Source organism: Acinonyx jubatus, chromosome D3 (assembly GCF_027475565.1).
Source record: "Acinonyx jubatus isolate Ajub_Pintada_27869175 chromosome D3, VMU_Ajub_asm_v1.0, whole genome shotgun sequence".
NCBI classification, from domain to species: domain Eukaryota; kingdom Metazoa; phylum Chordata; class Mammalia; order Carnivora; family Felidae; genus Acinonyx; species Acinonyx jubatus.
Genome location: NC_069392.1, coordinates 14,426,453 through 14,444,256, shown reverse-complemented (window position 1 = coordinate 14,444,256; position 17,804 = coordinate 14,426,453). Strand labels below are relative to the sequence as shown.

At 47.9% G+C, this 17,804-nt stretch overlaps 2 protein-coding genes across 3 annotated transcripts in view; one reads left to right on the top strand and one right to left on the bottom strand.

Annotated features, from left to right (window-relative positions):
• Window positions 1-7,278, top strand: part of WSB2 (WD repeat and SOCS box containing 2) — a 22,834-nt gene extending 15,556 nt beyond the window's left edge. For both annotated transcript variants that reach the window (XM_027043816.2, XM_015068577.3), the window contains 5 exons: window positions 1,060-1,160; window positions 2,346-2,518; window positions 3,264-3,374; window positions 3,498-3,605; window positions 4,292-7,278. In XM_027043816.2, coding sequence (XP_026899617.1) covers window positions 1,060-1,160; window positions 2,346-2,518; window positions 3,264-3,374; window positions 3,498-3,605; window positions 4,292-4,454 — 656 coding nt within the window. In that variant the 3' untranslated portion in view covers window positions 4,455-7,278. The remainder of the gene's footprint in view (window positions 1-1,059; window positions 1,161-2,345; window positions 2,519-3,263; window positions 3,375-3,497; window positions 3,606-4,291) is intronic.
• RFC5 (replication factor C subunit 5) lies at window positions 5,096-17,804 on the bottom strand. The gene is made up of 11 exons (XM_015068578.3): window positions 17,603-17,804; window positions 15,989-16,053; window positions 15,583-15,719; window positions 14,336-14,415; window positions 13,164-13,237; window positions 11,396-11,555; window positions 10,573-10,654; window positions 10,052-10,181; window positions 9,199-9,276; window positions 8,101-8,155; window positions 5,096-7,038 (listed from the first exon to the last, which is right to left on the bottom strand). The coding sequence occupies exons 1-11, from the start codon at window positions 17,665-17,667 to the stop codon at window positions 6,942-6,944; spliced, it is 1,023 nt and encodes a 340-aa protein (XP_014924064.1). The 5' UTR covers window positions 17,668-17,804; the 3' UTR covers window positions 5,096-6,941.

Here is a 17,804-nt window from a genome sequence, read left to right as displayed (position 1 = left end):
CCAGCAACCTCCTGGCCCATGCTCGCAGCCTTCCGCATTCCCCTGTATACTTACTTGCATATTCCTGCTTGGAATCAGGGGTCAGTTATGGATTTGGGAGTCATCGTTCCACAAAAAGATTCATGTTATTCGCATATTTTCTGCAAAATAGTACTCCATGGAAATTCTAATTTTTTTCTTAACGTTTGTCTTTGAGAGAGAAACAGAGCGTGAGCAGGGGAGGGGTAGAGGGAGAGGGACACACAGAATCCGAAGCAGGCTTCAGGCCCTGAGCTGCCAGCACAGAGCCTGACATGGGGCTCGAATTCATGAACCGCAAGATCATGTGACCTGAGCCGAAGTCAGACGCTCAACTGACTGAGCCACCCAGGCACCCCTTCCGTGGAAATTCTAGGTCCCTAATGCCATCTGAATTAACGGGGTAGATGTATTCCATATATTTACCCATTCTCTTATGCTTATGGATGGACATTTTAGTTTTTCCCCAAAACAGAACTGGAGGGGTTATGTAAGTGGCCCTTATGTGCTGAGGAAACCGTGGAGTCAGGGTTCAGACCCAAGTTCACCTGACAGCAGAGCACGTGGCCCTCATTACTCTGCACCATTGCTCATCCAGACACTCTGGGGAGGGTGAGAGAGCAGGAGAGGGGGAAGCCATTACAGAGTGTAAATGACAGAAGTACAGATAAAACAGTCTCAAATTTGGGAGGATGCTTCAAAGTTCTAGAGGTGGTTGAGGGACCTAAAAAGAATGTTCTCTCATGTCAAAGGGATCTGTCAGATCTGATCTATGTATATAGCCTTTCTCCCATTGATCTGGTGGGTTTTGGTGAAACAGAAAGTAGTGATTTCCTTGGGGATCAGAATATCGTATGAATCGGTTTCAGTGTTTAATGACAAATCCTGTCTTCTTCCTCTGCGTGAAAAAAGTGGGCCTTTGGGCTCAGCTGACAGAGAACCAGATGGGTGTACTGGGCAGGTGGGTGACCACCAGCTCTCCGGTCTTCTGACTTTGTGGTTTCGGGAACTGGCTCACCATTCGCTCCTTTTCTGTGCCAGGTAAACAGATCCAGGTGTTATCGGGCCACCTGCAGTGGGTTTACTGCTGCTCTGTCTCCCCGGACTGCAGCATGCTGTGCTCTGCAGCTGGAGAGAAGTCGGTAAGTCTCAAACGTTGGGTACCATTTTCTCTGCTGCCTGAGTTCTGCGAGACCTGGAGGTCTGAATGGGCCTCGCGTGAGAGGGAAAGTAGGCCCAGTGCCTCAAGATTCATGTGCAAACCAGCCCCAACAGAAGGCATGCTTGTGGGCCGTGACCTCCTCTTGCACACCTCTCTTCTGATACGCACTTTGACACAAACCAGAAGAGAGGAGATGCTTGAAGTGGGTGGTTGCTCTCACCACTGGATGAGGGCTGTCTGCCTTCACAAAATGGTAAAGGTGTGCTTTTTAAATTTCTTTCCCCTCCCCAGAGTCTTAAGAATTTAAAAGTTGCAGCCCGTGTATGGGTCTAATTTCCTTTGAACCATTTAACTTGAATCTACAGAATTGGGAATGCCATTTCAAGTCAGAATGGACAGTTACATGTGGAACTTTGTCCTGAAATCCTGTCCGTTATTTCAGAAAGTATTAGAAACCCAAGAACAGTTTGGGAACATTTTGTTTGAAGTTTAGATCTGTATTGAGCTATTTGCTATGATCAACCAAAAGTTAAGAGTTTACTATATGGTACAGCCCAGGTGGTTAATCATTCGTTTGGGGTTTGGAACTACGTGAAACCGAGTTTTCTTAAAGGGAAGAAAATAAAATCCCATTTTTAACGATTGAAGGTTTAAAGTGATGAACTGTGTCAGACGTACGCACGATTGTGGGGCAGATTTCCACCATTCTGTGAACTCATGGTGTAAAATGGCTCGACAGGGTCCGATCGCTTTGTTGGGAGCCCTGGCGTTCACCTCGGACCCTGCTGTTTGGTTTTAAGTGAAAGGACAAGATAATTCTTGGCTTAGGTCTGCATTAGCATATACTGTGATCTTGCAGACAGGGTTCAGAAGCAGAACTCAGAGAACATTTAGCTAGTGGTCTTCCTGAGCTTGGCTGGGTTTATTCTCCCTTACAGTAAGCTCCTCGAACATGTACGTTGGTTGAGTGCCTCCAGAATTCAGACCTGTTTCTTTACTTAAACCTTTACGATGCGTTCTGGAAGAGCTGTACAAAGCGGGAGTGGAGAGCTTGGCTTCACCTGGCCACGGGGCCTGACGTGGGCATCGCTGTGTCGCTCGCTCACCGTTCACATTCTAAGCAGTTTGCTGCCACCCCTGACCAGGCACCTGTTCCTTTCCACAGGTCTTTCTGTGGAGCATGCGGTCCTACACGTTAATCCGGAAGCTAGAGGGCCACCAAAGCAGTGTTGTCTCTTGTGACTTCTCACCTGACTCCGCCTTGCTCGTCACGGCTTCTTACGATACCAACGTGATCATGTGGGACCCCTATACTGGCGAGAGGCTGAGGTCACTCCAGTAAGGACGGACTCCCTGCTTAGGACTTTCTTGGCGGGGGTGGTGACTGATGAGAAAGCTGCCTTGGGTTAGGCATGTCCCTCGCAGAGTCCAGGGCATGGGAGGGGACAGTCTGGGTAAAAGGCACAGTGGGTTCGGTGTTTCTCAGGCGTTGGCTTGCAGGGGCACCTCGCCGTCAGTTACGTTCTCAAATTAGACCCGAGGGCTTCAGGGCTCCTGATACAGGAGGCGGTGTGTACTCTGGATTCAGCGTTAACGAAACCTCAAAATGACTCTTTCTTTCCATTTACTAATAACTGTAGTAGCAAATTCGGAACAGTCTTCTTACTGAAACTGGTATTTCCAAAATGAATTTTCATGTTCTCACAAACTTGGTCTTTTTCTCTTTGTCTCTGTTGTTTTCTGAAGCAAATAATAGGCAGTCCTATAATTATCATGTATCTTAACCTAAAAAAGGCTTTCAGTTTGTACTGTGGTATTAAAGTGAGGGCTGACCTACTTTGCATAAGGAAATCAGCGCAGGGAGCGCGACTAACCCTTCAGCCCCTTCCACAAGGCACCTGGAGCCTTAGGAAATGCGCTTTTTCCCCCCAGTCTGCTTATCCTGAGGTTTTCCAGATGGGGTACAAGATGGGTCTTGAGCCTTTCCTAGTCGCACCATTTTGGCCTCCTGCCTGGGAAAGAAGATGAAGGGTGGAGAGTGGCCCATCACTCCAGGCCTGTCATCCTGTTCCTTTCTCCTCAGCCACACCCAGCTTGACCCCCCCATGGACGACAGCGATGTCCACATTAGCTCCCTGAGGTCCGTGTGCTTCTCTCCCGAAGGCTTGTACCTCGCCACGGTGGCGGATGACAGGTAACGAAGAGACACCTCTGCACGGGGCCTCGGAGCAAGTCCCTGCGAGTAATTGTAGCATTACCCTCTGGCCTGGCCTCAGGTCTGCTGATGCGCAAACGTGTCTTTTCTCTCTCCGTCCAGACTCCTCAGGATCTGGGCCCTGGAACTGAAAACTCCAATCGCATTTGCTCCTATGACCAATGGTCTTTGCTGCACATTTTTTCCACATGGTGGAGTTATTGCCACAGGGTATGTATCTGATAGCTGAACAGATGGGTAGCAGTTTCTGCTGAGTGTACTATGCAGCTTTTTAAGGGAAGAAAGCCTCTAGAATTTTCTTGCCTACGGTGAAGCCTTTAAAGAAATCCAAGAGGACACAAAATTCTAATATTCTGTTCTGCCAATACAGGTTATCATTTACTCTTAATGTTCAATTTAAATGTAATTAAAGAGCTGTGATTCATGCCACTTAATGGGCCAAGTTCACAAGGAAGCAGAAATTGAGATGATGCAGAAATTTATATGGGAAACCATTTAGGGCAGAGACCACCTTACAGGGAACGTCCATAATTCAGGAGGTGGCGCTCTTCCCTTCGTTACATTTGAACTCACCGTGTGATCTAGAAGGGCTGTGCTCCCAGATAGCCCTTTGGTACCCCACCTTTGGTACCAAAGGTACCAAAGGTACCCCTTTGGTAGCTCACCTTTGGTACCAAAGGTGTCTTGAGTTCTTCTAATCCTCCCCGAAGCCTTAATTATTCAGCATTACAGCCTTCACATCGATTCCAACCATCAGGGTTGCACTTAAGCGTTGCAGTTCACTTTCTGGGTGTCTCCTGCTGATGCAAGTCAGAGTAGGAAGGTGAATACCCGTCACAGTGAAAACATATATTTCTGAGGTCGGCCTTAAAGCGTCCGTCTCTGTTTTGTTTCAGGACAAGAGATGGCCACGTCCAGTTCTGGACAGCTCCGAGGGTCCTGTCCTCACTGAAGCACTTATGCCGGAAAGCCCTTCGAAGTTTCCTAACCACCTACCAAGTGCTAGCACTGCCGATCCCCAAGAAAATGAAAGAGTTCCTCACATACAGGACTTTTTAAGCCACGCCCCATAGTCTTATACTTGTTTTCTTGGTAGCAGGATAAACCTCCCTGGCAGGGGAGCAGCTGGAACCAGGGGCCAGTTATCAGGTCTTGGCTCCGAAGATCATTTCTTTTTGGGACTGTGAACAGAATGTAGGGAAACCAGATACCAGTGGACTAGTCACCAGGGATTTTCTCCGTGACATGGGGAGGTCAGTCACAGAGGGGGACTCCGGCTCCGCAACAGCTGAGCCTTCCCTTAAACCCTGAGTCCACTTACAGACGGCAGTGCCCAACACCTTTTAAAGTCATGGTTTTGATTCAAGCGCAGTTACTCATGTTGATTCGTTAAGAAGGGTCAGCAGGCCTCAGGAGCCTCTGTGTCGGGCGGAGTTGGGTCCCTCGACTGGCAAGCGTGGCTTCTGCCCCGCACTTAAGCGTTGTCGTGTTTCACACACAGTGGTGACACTGTTCTGAAGTTCTCTCCTGCTGTGTCAGAGTGGCTTTGATGTTGGCAAGTGCCGTCCTTCCTCTGGCTCCCCTCTGACCGGCAGGACAAAATGCAGGACAAAGTTTTCACGGAGCCATGTGCCATGAGGTATTGACTAAACTGCAGCTGACTCAGAGGCCGTGCTCCCGACTGATACACTATAAATGGCTTTCTTTTTTTTTTTTTTATAAACAGTGGTGTGCATGTGCAGGCGATGACAGATGTGTATGTCCGGTCCCACACAGATGTCCCCCTAAACTGCATGACTGTTCAGATGGCCACCGCGTTGGCAGGTGTTTGCCATTTGTAGCATATTTATTTGTATTTTCTCAGCAGATGTTAAGGTACAACTGTGTTTCCCTCCACAGTATCTAAAAACCATAGTTGTTAAGCCGACCAGTTGTGAAGATGTCTCTTCTTGATTGTGTAGAGAATTGGTGTGGCCGCCCCTTCGGCTGATTCTCGTGTACGCGGTCTTCCTCTGCTGCGTCACCTCATCGGACTCCTCAGCCGGTGTCACCTCCGCCCCTTCACAGAAATAGCTCCTTGAAAGTACTGTTCTCCTTCCTTCAGTGGCGTGTCATTATCTGATCAAGACACCTCATTCCAATGAAATCTGCCTTTGGAAAATTTAATATATTTTAAATTATTTTAAAAGAAACACAACACCTTATCCTTTGGCTTTCTTACTAGGTGCTTTTTGGAGGCCAGTGTAACATTATAAAACTTGTTGCAAAAGTACGAGAATCCCCCCTACCACCTTTGTTGCCGAAGAAAAACATTTCTTTTCAAGATGAGAGGCTTCCATCGAAGGGAAAGTTAAAAAGCTTTTGGCTCACCGTTTCATTTTTTCCACTAAGAAAAAAATACCACCTCTCAAACCAAGTGAGTACAGCAGGACAGCGGGGAATGGCTGGGGCCAATTTTCAATTTTGTGGTTATCTTGAAATGTCACAGCGTAGTCTGAGAGGCTCTGGGCGGCTTCCCCGAGGCCCCACTTTGCCATTAGCTGCAAACTTTGCTTGGTGTCCTCGGGGAGTGGGTTGAACGCGAGTGATGGAAGTAACCAACTTCTCCCTTTTGAATAGTATAAGAACCTGACACCTTTGTAAAGAATAGCCTCCGAGGAGAGCTTATTCTGTGATACCAGAGATGGGGGAGGCTTTTCACATAGGTGCAAGTTGAATGACCGCGTGTTTATAATCGGCGAAGGAGTCACTCGTAACACAGCCAACATGCAAGCTGCTTTATTTTTATTGAGAAGAACACTATCATAAATGCAGCCTGTTTGCTCTAAAATAAACTGCCACACTGCACAGGGCCTCGTCCTTGCGGCTTCGAGTCCAGCCCACGTTTGCCTGCCCTCCTTGCATTAAGGAGGGAGTCCTAGGCCTGGCCCCCATGGGCACAAAGTGACTCTTCACTGTCCACACCGCAGTTAGGAACCTACTTTAAGAGGAGAAATAGACACTTTTCAAGTAAGGGAACCTGAGGCCCTGTGCCTCAGGTTAATGGGCCAGAAATCCATTAACACCTATTTTTTTCTTCATTAACACCTTTATAAAGTAGATATGGAGATGGTGCCACAGATTAGATTTACACACTTGATTCTGGAGATGTTCAGTTTACCTTGAGTAATCAAAGACACTGGTACCACATGAGATTTGGAAGCCTTTTGTTCTAGACCAAAATGGGGTAGGCCAATTTCCTGCCATCTAAGCAATCGAATGGTAAAAAGCCTTAAGGCTAAAAGAAAGCATTTTACTCTTTTCCTGTAAAACAAATGGGCAGTGCAATAAGAGAGCTGTATATTAAAACTGTTTGGTATATACCTGCTCCAAACACAAACATGGTACTTTTTAAACCTTTGCCCACCCGTGTCTGGAACAGTTTTCCAAAATGTGGGGTGACTGTGGCTTCATCCCCCAGCCCGCACAGCAGTTCATCCTGTGTCAGAGTCCCCTCTTCTCCAGTCACTGTGGGGCCCGCGAGTGGTGGCGAATGGTCCTCAGCATTTAGGCCTCTGTGACGATCAGGTCCCTGGTGACCTGGAAAGCGGCTATGAGGGAACTCAGCTGAATCTTCTCGTTGGTGCCAACAGAAAGTCTGTACCTAAAAGAAATCAAACAAGGTAAGAATAGAGAATATCACGGACAGCTACCTTTTGACAAGAGAACAGTAGAGATCAAAGACGGAACATCTGCTGAAGGAGGAAAGGAGGCAGTAAAACTTCATCGTGAACAGTCCTCTTGAATGTGTCCCCTAACATTTTCTTCTCTGCCCTGAACACTCATTTATAATTCGATCCAAACTGGTGAGGAAAAGTTAAATAAAAAAATTGTTAGTTGTCAACAGCAGCGTCCTGAACTTAACTTTGTTCTAGCTGTACAGGGGTATGCAGAATTTACATGACTAAGGATTACTTCTTCACTCGCAAAATGAATTGAGAGAAATTATCATTCAGATTCCCTTCCTCTTAATTCACTGGGAAGTATGGCTGACTGTGGTTCTGTGCTCTAGTAAAAGGTAAAGCAGGACACCGGTAGTCTATCTTGCCACCTTTCAGGCGCCCAGCCAGCGAGGGCAAAAATCACGACATTCACAGCATGGGGCTAAGGGACCTAAAGTGCGCATGTGGAAAGCCAGAGATAGCAAATTAGAGCTGGCCCTGTGTTGGCCTCTGTTTTGAACCCAATGCTTTTGTCTACTTAAATGATAGCTGCCAGCTTCACTGGGGGCTAATAACTGTGTTTATGGAGCCAGGCAAAGTGGAAAATTGAGTTTATGTTTACTTTTCCCCCCAATATGCTTTGCTATGCCAAAGTGCTTTAATAACAGCTGGATAGCCGCTTGTCCCCAAGTGACCTGGATGTCAGAACCGAAGCAGGCCTTCCAAATAACAGCATTTCTAGAACCGACGTGGACCAGGCCTCTGAGGCCTAAGGAGAAGCCTTTATCTCAAATATGTAACTGAGCTGAACCTGTCCTTATGTTTATTCATATGTTCTTTAGATACGCAAATCATGCCCTTCCCCATGTTTCTTTCAGCAATCTCACCACAAACGAGATTGTGCTATTTATGAATGATGTAGACAAAATTGCAACCACGCAGGTAGGAGGGAAAAAAAACACTACAGGGTAAAAAAAAGGAAAAGAAAATTGGGAAATACTCACTCAATGTCTGCCATTTTGGTCAATAAATGTACTCGAACTGAAGATGGAAAGTCAACTGGGGGAAAAAACAAAATCAACTGAGTGAGGTCTGCCACTCGCTGCTACCAAAAAAAAAAAAAAAAAAATCACACCATGATTAGGAATTTAAACATCAGGGGACACTAAACTTGTCTGGAGGCCTCAGATCACCAGGGACCGCACTTCTGAAGAAGTGAACACTACAGGTTTTCAGTTTTTACCCATTTTGTGAGCAGGTTCCAAAGTGGTCACAAGGACACAAGATCAGCAGCACTGCTTTAGCAAGGGGGCAGCTCTAGAAGGGAACTGGAAAGCCCACTTCTCACTTGCTGTCCCAGTTTTACAAACAAATGTAAATCAACTGAATTTTAAACGTCTATTCACACTCATTTCCCACAAAGTGCAGAGCTGGGCTTGAGTGGACCATGTTCTCGGGCAGCGGTCGTACCGGTTGGCCCGGTGAGGCCTGGAGAGGCCCCGGCAGGACGATGGCGGACCGGCAGGACGAGTGTCTGTAGTTGGCTGTCGCGGAAGGAAGGGTTTGCCCGCAAAGGCCACACAGCAGATCGCCTGGAGCGCCTGAGAAAATCCTGATGCCCAGCCCCCTCCAAAAGGCCAACTGAATTGGTCTGGGGGGCTTCCTATACACTGCCAAGGAGGAGAACCACTTCTCTGTACAGAAGTTACGACCAAGTGTGGAACTTCGCGTGGTTCGCTTCAGACTGCTTTGGTTTACACTGAAGACAGATGTTCCTCCTCCTCTCCTTTTGGGGGAAGATACCCTTAGAAATGACAGCGTGAATTACAGCATACTATTTGCTGCTATAAAGTACAAACCCTTGGAGGAATGAAAGTTGGCCCTCAAGAGTTTCTTTCCCCAGCAGTTTTAGAGGTTGAGAGAGTAGCTGGGGAACAAAGTTTCAAATAGCAACAAGACAAAACTAAAACTGAGGGGTCAGGTTCATACTTCATTCCTGTTTCTTCGCTTCCAAAGTGGAGCCTCGTGTTCCCTCCCCACCACCCTTAAAGCCCGCCACACGCCTCCCCCTCAGCTTCTCAGCTAGGAAGAGCCTGACTTACCTCTGTGCACAAACAAGTGTATCTCTGTCAGGATGTCCTGTAACGCCAACCCCTTCAGCGTTTTCAACTCTGTAATATCTAGAGAGGAATGGTTACGGCAAAAGGCACAAATTCCAGTAGAAACCCGCTGCACGCAATTTTGAAGCCAGACTCTGGTCAGAGTGACTGGGAAGTAGGGTTTTTAATCCTGACACGGCTGTTTCTTTCGATTTGAACCTGCATGCGTTGGACCCCAATTCTTATCTTTATTTTATTGTAGAGTGAGAGTGTGTAAAGGAGAAGGGCAGAAGGAGACGGAGAGAGAATCCCAAGCAGGCCACCTGCTCAGCTCAGAGCCTGACACGGGGCTTGATCCCATGACCCTGGAGTCATGACCTGAACCGAAATCAAGAGTCAGACGCTCCAGCGACTGAGCCACCCAGATGCCCCTCCCCCCCTTCTAAAAAATTGTTTTTATCTTCAACAAGAGCTTCCTTCTGTCTCGTAGAGAACAGAGCTAAATGCATCTCCCAGAGGGCTACCCCTAGCTTTCCATTTCACCGCAAAATGAGAATAACAGTGGCCACTTGAAAATGATCACATCTGCCACCCCAAAGTCTAACTGCTTCTCTCATCCGTGAGGAAAGTGGCTTCAAGCCATACCCAGGTCAGAGCCCTTCAGGAGGAAGGGCTTTAAAGGCAGGGAGCCACTCCACCCAGAGACCTGTTGTTCCCACTGAAAGCTGACCAGATACATACACAGCCAACTGCCTTTTGCCAGTAGGGTGTAGACACCGACTGCAGCCTGGGCTCCTGGGCCAAGTTCTGGCCTGAGGTACCTAATGTGCCATCGGCAGGACGTGAGAAAGGATACTTCTGTAGGCTGTCGTGAAGTCTTGATTCAACATCCAGTCCAGAATGTTGGCGATGTCTGACTTGAGTGGGTGCCCAGTGCAGGTGTAGACGGTCTCCTCTGTCACCTTCCCAAAGGCCATATTGGTGCTCTGTGCAGATAGACGGGAAGAATCATGGTGCCCGTCACCGCGGCGGGTCAGGAGGACACCGGAGGCAGCAATACAGGTAGGCAGTAATGTTATGTGGGTGCAGGGCAGCTCGAACCCCGCACGGTGTACCCTGGGAAGACCTGGCCTCGTGAGAGGATGCCACTGTGGTGTTACAGCTGCAGCGTCCTTCCCTAGCTTTCCCTTGTCTCCAGCAAATTATTCTTGCAATTTTTCAAAACACAAAGGTCAGGGGGAAATCTTTGGTACGTTGTGAGACAGAGATCTTACCAGGTGTGGATTTCTGAATTTCTAGGTTGGCTGTGCTGCTGCTTCTTTCTTGAGAAACTATTCCAAAGCAGTGCCTAAAGATTTGCTAGGAGTAGTACCATACCTGCAGAATGTTCAGAGCCCTTCGCATATCTCCGCTGGAAAGAGTCACAAGTGCTTTCATCCCGTCCTCACTTATGTCCACCCTGAAAGGAGAGAGGCGGGAGGACCTCAGGGGCCTGGACAGCGCCAAGCGTTCACCAAGGGAATGAGATGGCCTGGAATGATTAAGGCTTTGAAGTAACGAAAGAAAGGGAAGGACGGAGGGAGCAGAACTCTCCTGATCTATAGGACCCAGAATTCACTCTGGTTTTAAGGAGTGTGGGCTTCGCATTAGCAGTCACAGCCCACTCAGAGTCTAGAAAGACCCTTATTTAGGACCAGGCATCGCCATGCTGAGCGACGGGCTTTGAGTTCTGTTCTGAGAGGAAAGAGCACTGGCGAGGCCCGGAGCACGAAGCCAGAGCACCCCCTTCAACAGGCAGCAGCTGGGGTTGGCTACTTGGCAACCGATTGATTCTACAGAAGGCAAAGTCTCGGTACCTTCCCTTCTAGTCAAAAAAGGCTAGAGGCATCTTAGCAGAAGGGACCTGGCAGCATGCAGTCTCCAATGACAAAAGGAGAGTAGGAGGAAATCGGGACAGCTTCCACGGGGGAGGAGGATGGAATCAGGAGAAGAACCAAGTGCCGTTTACGAAGAAAGTCCAGGAGATACCAGAGAGGATGACGACAGCTGACAGCCCGATGCTTCCTCTGTGCCCGGCACCCTACTTCGTTGTCTACACACATGATCACCTGTAAATGTCAACCGGCCAGCCATCCCAGAACCCGGCCTACGCTGCTCAGTCCCCAGGGCCCTCACATTTCCTGCTTTCCGATGTACTTACTTCTCTTCTTCTACAACATGTTCCAGGCGGGGAACCATGAGTTCAGGAGTCAGAGGACCGAATCGGAACCTCGTACAGCGGGACTGCAAGGCGGGGATGATCTTTGACAGATAGTTACAGATGAGGCAAAAGCGGGTATTTTCGGTAAATTTCTCAATCACTGGCAGGGGAAAAGAAAACAACCTCATGTCCATTCGGATTCTTCAAAAGACCTGGAAACCCTGAACTCTTCCATGGTCACGTGAAGGGTACAGAAAACGAGGTGCAGATTGCAAGCATGGAGGGGATGCTACTGTAACAAGAGAGGCGGTCCCTGTGGTCCGGATGGGGGCACCGGCCACTCTCTTCCCAAAAGCTGGTGAACCGGTCATCTCTACAGGATTTTATAAAATGCTTCCTTTTTGATGACTTGCCCTGATTCTGGCACCCCCCCATCCCCCTCCATAGCACCCCTGCCCCTGCCACCCCCCTCCATAGCACCCTGCACCTGCCATCGCCCTCCCCAGCACCCCTGCCATCCCCCTCTATAGCAACCCCGTCCCTGCCATCCCCCTCCATAGCACCCTGCCCCTGCCATCCCCCTCCATAGCACCCCTGTCCTTTTGCATAAAATTCTATGGCAGGTTGGTGATGCCCCACCTTCTAATGGCGGGGCCGGGGGTACCTCCATGTGGACTGTCCGGTGCACTTTGTCTCGAAGCCTTAGAGCATTCGAGAGAGTGATGAATTCAGAGAAGCTTATGAAACACCAGTTTCACTCTGCCGTTTCCCAGTGCTCTCGCATGGGGATCTGCCCAGACTGACAGCCATTCCACGGAGCAAATGCTGAAGAAAGGCTGCCAAGGCTTTTAAGATCAGAAGATACTCTAACTGTCCTCCTCCTCCTCCCAAACATGGCTGCAATCCACTCCTTCTCCCCCAGAACTCCAAAAGATTGTTCTTCTCTCCTAGTTGGTTACCTCAGAATCTTTTTTTTTTTTTTACATTTATTTATTTTTGAGAGACAGAGTGAGACAGAGAGGGAGAAGGGGAAGGGCAGAGAGGGAAGGAGACACAGAATCTGAAGCAGCCTCCAGGCTCTGAGCAAACAGTCAACACAGAGCCTGATGTGGGGCTCGAACCCACGAACCGGGAGATCATGACCTGAGCCGAAGCCAGACACTCAACAGACTGAGCCATCCAGGTGCCCCAGTTACCTCAGAATCTTAATGCCAGAGATTACCAATGTCCTTTCAGAGAAATCAACTGCACCAGGCCCCTTAAGACAGACAACTAGCGTGATACTCTCCTTCCCTGCCAAATCATTCCCTTGGCAAGTAGGTAAGTCACGTCAGCTTTCTGAGTGCGACATTTCCAGTATTATTTTCTTGTCTACTGTGTATCTCGGGGTATTGAGAGCAGAAAGGTCTACCTAGCAGCTGAGGAATACACGACGTTCCGTACCCCCTCTCCTCATCAAAGAATGCAAATTCTCAGCCCCAAAATGAACCCAGTGGAAAAGGAGGATGCAACACCTGTGTCTGGTCGGACTTGAAAGTCCCAACAGGGCTTCTCCCTTTAAGCTGCTGCAAGGGGAAACCCCCAATACAGGGAGATTTTGTTCTAGACCGTCGGGTGGGATACACAGAGAAAGGGAAACCGATTTCTCTGGGCCAGAAGATGAACAAAAATTGTCAACAGCCCATGTCATTATCTCATGTCCAAAGTGCCTAATTCTCCTTCTAACGCACTCATGAGCCAACACACTATACCCGACAGGTCTTCCTACCTCTCCTCAAGGCGTTCTGGGCGTCTTGAGTCATGGCGTCAGCTTCATCCAAGATCACTAGTTTGAAGCCTTTCCTAGGAAAACAAATGGTACCATATGAAGATTTATTATTATTTTTTTATTTTAGACAGAGACTGTGTGCACCTGTGCAAGTGGAGGAGGGGGTGGAGGGAGAGAGAGAATCCCAGGCAGGCTCCACACTCGGCACTGAGCCCGACACGGGGCTCGACCCCACGACTCTGGGATCATGATCTGAGCAAAAATGAAGAATCAGACGCTCAACCAACAGAACCACCCAGGCGCCCCCGAAGATGTCTTTAATCTCCCTTCAATCTCCAGGCCGAAACCTACATGTTCACATTTGTGCCATCAGGCCGGGCCTCAGAGAGTCCACTCCTCCTTGACCTCTGAGTGAAGCAAACAAGTGTGGCTGTGCAGAGGACATGCCCATCACTCTTTCAACTCTTAAAGGGAACTGAGGTCTGACTTTTGCATTTTTTGTTACGCTGCTGCCTCTGGCACCTTCACCTTTGTCTCCACTCCGTGTCCTGTTGCTCTGGCCTTGCTTTTTTCCACCACCTCCACTCCTGCCTGCCTTCACCTTTCCCTTTTTATCCATCCTTATCACAATTTATTTTTGTTTAAATTCAAACTAGCTTAGGGGCACCTGGGTGGCTTAGTCGGGTAAGCATCTGACTTCGGCTCAGGTCATGATCTCACGGTTCGTGAGTTCAAGCCCCACGTCGGGCTCTGTGCTGACAGCTCGGAGCCTGGAGCCTGCTTCGGATTCTGTGTCTCCCCCTCTCTCTCTGACCCTCCCCTGCTTGTCCTCTCTCTCTCAAAAAGAAATAAATTAAATAAAAAAATAATAATAAATTCGAACTAGCTCACCTGGTCCTAGGATGTAATCAGTCTTCAGTTAACTACTAAAACAAAGGTAACGCTTCCCCAAGGAACTTGCTAATGTAGCAAGTTCTGAGATGATGTTTTATTTTCACATTTGCATTATATCTTACCACCATCCTTGTACTTTATCTCTTTTTAATGGCTACTTTTGACAAAGGCATTGTTTACCTTTATAGACTGGCAAAGGGGGAGGATTTAAAACATTAAGCTCTGTCATCTCACTGATCAAAACCTCTAGGGAGAGAAATTATACAAATAATTCTTACTTAAATATTGTCCTTGTGCTGGCAAAGCTCAGGATTGGTCCCCGAACGATATCTATTCCTCGGTCGTCTGAAGCATTCAGCTGAATGTGGAAGAGAGAAGCCGAAATAAATTAGACACATGTTGGTGAATTATCTATGAATTAATTTATCTTTTCATCAGTCCAGCTCGGCAAGCTAGGTCTCTAGGTCTAACAACAGCTAAGAGATAAACACTATTAAAAAACCCAAGATCACAATTGTATGTAAAACTCACAACTCACTAGATTGGTACATTACATTCTGAAAGGCCAACAACTGTGTTTCCTCCCCCTTTTGAGGACAATCACCGACATACTCTGGAGGAATAACTACTTGGCCTGGTCACAGTGAACACCTCTCGCATGAGCAGAATCGTGTTCAGTTTTAGCTACCGCAATCCAGAGCAACCCCGAAGTTACCAAGTCTTTAATGCATGGAATTAAGAACACTGGTGGCAGCAAGGTTCTAAGATCTCTGACAACAAAAAAAGTTAAACATTTTTTTTTTTGGAATAGACAATATTTAGAATTCTGTGATCTAAGTCTATCAGTCAAATCTCAGCAGCAGACAGATGGCAGACTCAAAACTCAGTGGTTTGAAGAGAATTCCGTGAAGAGAGATTTTAAAAGGTATTGGTGGGGTGTGGGGAAACCACGAGGGCTACGCAATCTCTCTGGGACTATCAGGGCCCGTTACCAGCCCCGGGTCCTCAGAAATGAGTTGGGGTGTGGTGTTGGCATCTGGAGAAAGCCGTGTGACTTGCTCTGTGGTTCAGGATGCTGTCAGCCTGTGGTGGCCCCCAGGGCAGAACCAGGCATCGTTCTCCTCTGACTCCAGCCAGGACCCCTATCAGCCAAACCTAACCAGAAGCCCGAGGACCAGGCAGCCTGCAGTCAATATAGCTTGGCCTTCCAGGGCAAGAACAGGGTGGAACAACATGAAGAACAAATCTGGACAGCAAGCTACTGAGCGACCACTCCCTGAGTGACCACTGAGTGTTTGAGTAGAAGTTGGCAATGGCAGAGATATTTATCTAGCCCTACAGCTGCCCCTATCTAATGACAATCCAGACCGAAACATCAATTCCAGGAAAAGTGACTCGAAATATTTTATGTCCAGCAAAGCAACTTACTTGTAAAGTAAAACAAATCTAAGAGAAAAACAAACAAACAACAAATCTAAGAGAAGTAAGAGACTCTCCTTTGTAGACTAAGAATAATCCTATTTACCTCCAAGACCATGGAGCCAAATTCCTTATCTTTGTATAGCTGTTTAGCACAGGCTAGGATGGTAGAGGTCTTTCCTGTCCCTGGAGGACCATAGAGAAGCAGGTGCGGCAGTCGGTCTTCGCTAATAAATTTCTGAACTGAGGATTGGGAGGAAAGAGAGACCCCATCAGTTTCCGGGAGTTGCCTCATTCGCTGTGGGCCCTTGAGTTGGGCTGAATGCACATCAACCTCACATCCAACTCAGAGGCAGATGCAGGAATGAAAAATGGGAAGGACTCAGCTCTTAGAGCAACACTCCATAAAGCTCAATCAGATCTTTCAAGGTTATTACTCAGCAGAGACATCACCAAGAAATTCATACAGGTCCTCCAACCAGACTAACAGCAAATGACACATGGATGCTTACTGGTACTCAAAATGTCCTGATGAGAAATCAGATCATTCAGTGTCTGTGGCCGGTATTTTTCAACCCTGAAATACAATTTAGCATGGATTATAACATATACAAATGCAAGGACATGCTGTTACGTGCAAAAGAATCCTTTCATATCCTAACAAAAAGAGGAAGAGAAGCAAAATCCTTTAAGTTTGAATACAGACCCCTGGTTCTCAACCAGGGGCAATTTTGTCCTCCAGGAAACACTCGGTGATATCTGGAGACATTTTCAGTTGTCACAACTGCGTAGAGGGTGCTACGGGCCTCCAATGGACAGGCCCCGGGGATGTCACTAAACATCCTACGATGCACAGGATAGTCACCATGCGCACACCCACCAAATATCTAGCCCAAAATACCAATAGTGCTGAGGTTGATAAACCCTGCTCTGATTTCCCCTCTCCAGCTGTCTGCCTATAAATAATCTCAACCTGGATGGGCACCTATCATTTCAAAGTAAATTAAAAACTGAACTCGTTCCCAAATACACATCAAAGATGAATGGATAGATAAATGGCGGTCTATCCATACAAGGGAAGGCTATTCAGCCATAAAAACGACTGATGCACTGATACCTGCGACAACATGGATGAACCTTGAAAACGTGCTAAGGGAAAGCAGCCAGTCACAAAAGGCCACAGATTGAGTCTATTTATATGAATATCCACAATAAGCAAATTCAGAGAGAGAAAGTGGATCAGTGGCTGCCAGGGGTGCAAGGGGATGGGGTGGTAATGGGGGAGTCACTGCCAACAGGTATGGAGTTTCCATTTGGGGTGATGAAAAGTTTTGGAACCAGGCAGTGAGATGGTAGCACGACATCCTCAGTGTACTTAATGTCACTGAACTATACACTTTAAAATGTTCACAACTGCAAACTGTATGTTGTGTGTTTTTTCCACGATAGAAACAAACTGAACTCCTTACTAGACAAGACCAACTTGGAGCTTTCCGAAATCAAGCCAAATCCTATCAGTTTCTAAACCATCATTCAGATGCAGCTGTGAAAGTAAGACGGTTTGGAGTGCAAGCTCTGAATTTACCTGGGTTCAAATCCAAACCTATTTTCAAGCTCTAGACCTTAGGCAAGTCATTTAACCTTGCAGTATTACAACTGGAATAATAACAGTACATACCTCCTAGGGTCCTTGTAAAGATCAAACATCTAACAGGGTCCTTGGTGATCTAACAGGAAGCCATTTAAATACCACTTAACTGGGGAGCGTTATCCGTTATCATCATCATCATTTCAGTTTAGAATTCGAACAATAACTGCACTGAAGATTACGCAAGAGTAGAGGGCATTTTGGCACGGAAGCCGATGCAAAGTCGGAAGGGACTGAACCGCTACGCTGTCACCCACCGCCTAAAAGGGATGGGGGCGGTGGGATTAGGGCAGCGGAAGACATGACAAAAGTCCTAAAAGAACGGAGGGGGCCGGGGAGTTGCGGATGCCAAGGCGAACTTCTGGGGCTCCGTTCGGCTGCAGGTCGGGGGCGGTGGAGCGAAGTCGGGCTGCGGCCGCTCCACTTGACCACCCAAGCCACCGATCCCCTTCCCCGCGGCAGCCGGGCCTCCTCCTACCAGGGCAGGTTTCTGATCTTGGCCTCCGCGGGCTGCTGCTGCTCCTTCTTCGCTGAGGTCTCCATGGCGGGGTGAAGAAGGTGTCCGGGTCCGCTGGAGTCGTCGCGTCCCCCGGGGGCCTGCACAGCCACTAGCCACAAGCGGACCCCGGGACCCTGGGACTTAGAGTTCGCGCGCAAAAGCAACTCTCGCGAGATTTAGC